Source organism: Ruditapes philippinarum, unplaced genomic scaffold (genome assembly GCF_026571515.1).
Source record: "Ruditapes philippinarum isolate M1 unplaced genomic scaffold, ASM2657151v2 ctg3869_1_1_1_1, whole genome shotgun sequence".
Classification (NCBI taxonomy): domain Eukaryota; kingdom Metazoa; phylum Mollusca; class Bivalvia; order Venerida; family Veneridae; genus Ruditapes; species Ruditapes philippinarum.
Genome location: NW_026865718.1, coordinates 1 through 6,784, shown reverse-complemented (window position 1 = coordinate 6,784; position 6,784 = coordinate 1). Strand labels below are relative to the sequence as shown.

General features: G+C 33.3%; 1 protein-coding gene across 1 annotated transcript; it reads right to left on the bottom strand.

The window, feature by feature from the left end:
* Positions 1–4,225: 4,225 nt before the first annotated feature.
* On the bottom strand, positions 4,226–6,768 carry LOC132730071 (formin-binding protein 1-like; the record flags this gene model as incomplete). Its single annotated transcript, XM_060715921.1, is given in 1 exon segment — positions 4,226–6,768. A coding segment is annotated over 1 exon segment (51 nt), but the record flags the coding sequence as incomplete, so codon positions are not given.
* Positions 6,769–6,784: the final 16 nt, after the last annotated feature.

Genomic DNA, 6,784 nt, shown 5'->3' with positions numbered 1-6,784 from the left:
TACAAAATATATACAAAAACAGTTTTGTTAAAAAGGACGCATTTTCTTTGTACAAAAGTTGACGAGTTGAACTATTTAAGAAACATTACTTTCAAATACTTAACATTGAATTGCACCAATCTAATGTACAGACAAACTTTATACAATTCTGAACATATAATAACCTTTTTTTGTAGACACATACAAAAAAATTCTACTCAATTTTGTATATTATACAAGACCATTTCAAGAACATCAAACAGAGAAAAATATAAACACAAGAAACATGGCAATGCCATGAAACCAGGTTTTCAATTATCACCATTGTAGATAAATATGTTGAAGTTGAAATACAAATACAAGCAACAAACAATGTAACTATGTGCAATGTAAATCATGAATAATGTAGGAGGAATTGCACACAGAAGAAGTGTTCACTATATATTCTGTATATGGGAAAAAAACAAAGGGCCATAATTAGGTCGAAAATTATCCAATCACAAAACCCCAACACTATGTGCCAGGGCACTTGATGACAAAGCTTTTGTGAAAGTTAGAACACAATACGTTGAGAAATGTAGAAGTTAAGCATAGAAGAAACTGTTCCTAATGTATACTGTATAAGGAAAAAAAAACAAAGGGCCATAATTAGGTCAAATATTATCCAATCAGAAAACCCGACAATATGCGCCAGGGCACTTGATAACAAAGCTTCTGTAAAAGTTTGGTCAAAATATGTTGAGAAATGTAGGAGGAGTTGCGCACAGAAGAAATTGTTCACTATATATTCTATATAAGGAAAAAAAACAAAGGGCCATAATTAGGTCAAATATTATCCAATCACAAAACCTTGACAATATGTGCAAGGACACTTAATTACAAAGCTTCTGTGAAAGTTTGGTCAAAATCAATTAAGAAATGTAGGAGGAGTTGCGCACAGAAGAAATTGTTCACTATATATTCTATATAAGGAAAAAAAACAAAGGGCCATAATTAGGTCAATTATTATCCAATCATAAAACCCCGACAATATGCACCAGGGCACTTGATGACAAAGCTTCTATGAAAGTTTCGTCAAAATCCATTGAGAAAGGTAGGAGGAGTTGCGCACAGAAGAAATTGTTAACGCCCACCCGTCCGCCCGCCCGCCGACATACCTCAATCTAATAACCAGTTTTTTCCTTCGGAAAACCTGGTTGAAAATCAATTGCCATCAAGTAATAACAATTTCTACAAGGTCGCCTTTAGAAAAAGTGCCAATTAAATCCATTTATCCTACGCATATTTGTTTTCAGAATAAAAGACAACACTTCCTTTATCTCATTATTTTTCTGTTGTTATAAACCACATGATCAATTCACCCCTAGACTATAAACAAAACTCAACACCAATATTGGTCCTCTACACCATGGGTGAGGCTTGACCATTGGTAAGGCTAGCCTATAAGTCAGGCTAGACCATTGGTAAGGGTAGACTATTATTGAGGCTAGACCATTGATTAGGCTAGGCTATTAGAGAAGCTAAACCATTGGTATGGCTAGCCTATTAGTGAGGCTTGACCATTGGTATGGCTAGCCTATTAGTGAGGCTTGACCATTGGTATGGCTAGCCTATTAGTGAGGCTTGACCATTGGTAAGGCTAGCCTTTTAGTGAGGCTAGACCATTGGTAAGGCTAGGCTATTAGAGAAGCTAAACCATTGATATGGCTAGTCTATTAGTGAGGCTTGACCATTGGTAAGACTAGCCTATAAGTCAGGCTACACCATTGGTAAGGCTAGCGTATAAGTCAGGCTAGACCATTTGTAAGTCTAGCCCATCAGTGAGGCTAGACCACTGGTAAGTCTAAACCGTTGGTTAGGCTAGACCATTGGTTAGGCTAGCCTATTATTGAGGCTAGACCATTGGCTGGACTGTTGGTAAACAAGAAAGAAAGGGAGGGTTTATGTTTTCTTTGGATTTCATACTATACATATTATAATTACAAAATAATGCAAAAGAAATACAAACTATATAGAATTAATAATGAATTTATCAAGATATGACTACAAAGTATAAAAAAAAATTAAATAATATATATATAGTTTTCTGAAATTCAATAAAAATGAAAAGTATTATGTAACTTGTATGTTAAAATGTATATGAATGGCTTTAAAATTTTATATCCAATTAACTAATCACTAATTATTACATGACCTGCTCATGTATGATTAAACCTTTGCTTATAACCACCTATAAACCACATACAGAAGAACCTGTAACTGACATCCATCGTCTATGCAGTAAATCTATTGAATCTAAGACTAACTTTTTAATTGGGAAAGACTGACCTTTAAAGACACATTTAGCTGTTCTTCTGTTTAAAATTTGGTTTATGTTAAAAATATAAACCTTTATCTTTGAAGGTAGATAATTTATTTAATATAATTCAGAAAATATATAAATTTCAATTAACACAATATTTAGTATATCATATTTTTATACATGTACATTTGTTCTATATTTCTTTAATTAGCACATACAAATACATATAGTGTACTTGTACAAACTAGAACTATCGCTGAATGCGATTCATACCCCCACCAATGTCCTTGACAGAAGACAACTTGGAAAGGTGGTTATGGGAATAACTTAAGTGACACAAATACATAAAAAGAAATTATCTCTGGTGAAAAAAAGACATAATTGTACAGGTAATAGTAAAAATATCTATTATCAAATCATGTTCGAAACAGTTACAAATAACCTTTCATTTTCCCAATATACTAAACTTTTTATAAGTCAATTTTTGACCTTCAAGTGTGGCCTTGACCTTCAGCTGGCACAAGGGTAAGATGGGTTCTGCACATCGCCCAATTGGAGTGAACATTTGAGTAAAGTTTGAAGAAAATCCTTCCATTAGTATAGAATTTATAGAGCGGACACAACATATTGTCTAGTATTGATTGTATGTAAATTTAAAGACTTAAAAAGGGGCATAACTTTGTCAAAATCCAATACAGAGTTATGAAACTTGACCTGCATATCGTAATTGTGACACCTCATATATCTTTTAAGTTTCAAGCAAATACCTATGCTAGTTTCCGAAATATTCAAGAACATGTTTTAATCTAAGAACATTTTCTAAGTCAATTTTTGACCTTCAAGTCTGACCTTGACCTTTAGCCTGCACAAAGGTGACATGGATTCTGCACATAACCTTGTTTAAGTAAAACATTTGAGAAAAGTTTGAAGAAAATTCTTCCATTAGGATAGGATTTTATAGAGCGGACACAACATATTGTCTAATATGTGATTGTATGTATATTTTGAAGATTAAAAAGGGGCATAACTTTTGTTGAAATGCAATACAGAGTTATGAAACTTGACCAGCATATCTTAATTGTGACACTTCGTTTATATTTTAAGTTTCAAGCAAACACTTTTCCTAGATTCAGAAATATTCAGATATATGTTAAAATTAAAGAACATTTTCTAAGTCAATTTTTGACCTTCAAGTGTGACCTTGACCTTAAGCCGGCAAAAGAGTGACATGGGTTCTGCACATAACCTTGTTGAGGTGAACATTTGAGCCAAGTTTGAAGAAAATCTTTCAATAAGTGTAGGACTTACAGAGCGGACACGACATACTGTGTAATATTTGATTTTTTGATATTTGACCTTCAATTGTGACCTTGACCTTGAGCTGACACATGGGCAACATGGGTTCTGCACATCCCATTGTTGAAATAAACATTTGAGCCAAGTTTGAAGAAAATCTTTCAATTAGTGTAGGACTTACAGAGCAGACACGACATATTGTGTAAAATTTGATTGTTTGATATTTGACCTTCAATTGTGACCTTGACCTTAAAATGACACATGGGGCAACATGAGTTCTGCACATCCCCTTGTTGAGGTGAACATTTTAGCCAAGTTTGAAAGAAAATCTTTCAATTATTGTAGGGACCTACAGAGCGGACACGACATTACTGTCTAATATATGATTGTGTTTGATATTTGACCTTCAATTGTGACCTTGACCTTGAGCTGACACATGGGCAACAATGGGTTCTGCACATCCCCTTGCTTGAGGTGAACATTTGAGCCAAGTTTGAAGAAAATCCTTCAAGTGGTATAGGAGTTAGTAGAGCGGACACGAAAATGGAGACGGACGGACCGACCGACCCGACCGACCGACCGACTGACCGACGCGACAAAGCGAATCCATTATAGCCCCCCCCACATTTTGTGGTGGGGGTATAACAAACAGAAAGTATAAATAGTAAAAACTGCATATTCTATAATTCCCTTTAATATACCAACGTTTTGGCCGAACAGCCTTCTTCAGGGTACATAATAAACAGGAAATTAACAAATTTTATTCACACATAATTAATGTAGGCTGACTTGATACAAAAAGAAACCTTTTTCTAAAACAAAAAAGAAAAATCAGTCTGTACCTTTATAGATTTGATGCCCTGACCTATATTTTTACAACAAAACATGAAAAAAAAATCTTTTAAAATAAAAACAACAAAACATTCTACATGTATTGCACAGTACATATAACAGAGGATTTTAAAACATAATCTACAATAATGGTTTTAATTATCAGCATTGCTTATACTAATTAACCTATCTACACATTGATTACCCCCCCTTTCCAAGTGTCTCACCATTTGCAAGTTATCAAAGGGAAGTAAATATGGATTTTTAACTTCCCTTTCTTAGTGATACACCATTTGCAAAAAAAATATTCATGTAATTTTCATTGAAAATTTTATTTTTTCTTTTAAAAATTCTAAAGTGTTATTTTCCATTATCAAGGCATTATTTGTCATAAATTCAAATGCAAAGGCTACATTGTTTTCAACAATGTAGATATAATAACTTTTAATAACACATGTATGATTACCTGAACAGTTTCAGGAAATGCATCAACAAATGTATTATGTGGCATGAGTAATAAATGATCGAAATCAAACAGCTTCATACAGCAATATAAAAAAGAGCAATATCATTTCCTTATTTAAATTTTGATTCTGGAAGGTGAAAATGAACAAATAACCAGCAATCCTTACAGCCAAATGCTTTACATATGGCAAATCATAAGATACCCTGGTGTAAGATTATAACAGGAAATCAAAACTTATCAAAGGTTACTATCAATGGCCTGAATGAAAATTACATAAATGACATAGTGAATCTCTGACTGTATTTTCTCTACCTTTTTTTTTAAATAAAGGGAGAAAATTCAGAACTGCAGATGTGTACGATGCCATTGATATTTCAAATCCCCCCCCCCCCCAATATTCTTTTCTAATTTTTTTCCCACAGAATATAAGAAATATCATCCATTACAAAATTGGGAAAAAAGGTCAGTAAAATGATCTCTGGCTTTACTTATCAACAACAAAGAATGAAACTATTATTGTCTTGTTTAGGTTTCTGAAAAAAAATCTTATTGATCATTTTGAAAAATTAACTGACAATTAATTATGCAATATCATTGTAGTAAATAATAATTTCTTAACAGCAAAACATGCTAATACATGTACCCAAGTTCTACAACAAATGTGGCATTAACAGCAGTATTTCCTTCTGAAGCACATTGCAAATTTATTCAGCACCATACATCAAAACATTTCATAGACTGTGTATGCAAAACAGGAAATAGACTGGTTATTCATATTATTTTTAAATACAGTCCAAATTTTGGAAATTTCAGCAACACAGACCAGTAATAAAATGAACACAGCCTATCTATTTATTGATTCACAGTCTGTTTTGTCAATTTCTACCAAAAACCAGACAATTAAAAACAGTCTGCATGTATTAACAACAGACTATGACTCCGTAACATATTCAACTTGTGTCTGACAAATCGAATTGCATATTTTGTGCAAAACAACTGTAACTATATCCTGAATTCATCAATGCTTAAATTGTTTTACACTGAATCCAAAAAAATTGTTTAAAAAACATTTCACACTTAAAAAAAAACTCAACTCAATTTGCATAAATAAGACACTGACATTGATAAAAAACAAAAACAAACAAAGTTGCACAGTCAAATCAAAATCTCTGAGAATTTTTTTCTGTCAAGGTACAAAAAAAACCCTTCTTCTAGTTTGCTGCATCCTTAAAACGGCAAATTAAGGAGGAGGCAGATTTGTTGGTTTCATTTTCTAACAGTATTTTCATGGTTTTCAGTACCCAGTATATACATATCTGGATAAATATCCCGTTTACGTAACGCGGTACACTCTATAGTCTGTTACAGAACATAATTATATACATGGAGGTTTAGCTTAGCTTTATTATCAACACAATCCTATACAGTCATCAACAAAAAAGAAATTTGGTTAAACATAAACAAAAGTTTTGGCCCGTAGTGAGCGTTCTTAGACCGACTCAAATTTGGTGAAAAAAATCTCTCCCTGCTTTTCCAATCTCTTGTAGCAAATGGCACTTCACCATGCCAGTAATGCTTTCTCATTCAATTCCTTTCTATTCCTTTTTACATTTAGTATCAAAGAAGGTTATTCCCATACATCTTAACGTAAAGGGGAACTTTTTCATCAAAATGTTATGTTTGTTTTGAGTATACCATGCTGTACAAAGATAATACATCTGTAAAGTTTGAGAATCTACACAACTTCTATGTGTGTGAAATATTCCACATTCCTTTTTGATAAACTGGTCTGTATCTCAGTAACGCCCCGCTCTATTTCTACCTGCTACCCTCTAGCGGACCCCTAGACGGCGTCCTGGTCATAGTAGTGGCACTGCACGTATGACGTGGGTACGAATCCCTCTGAGTTG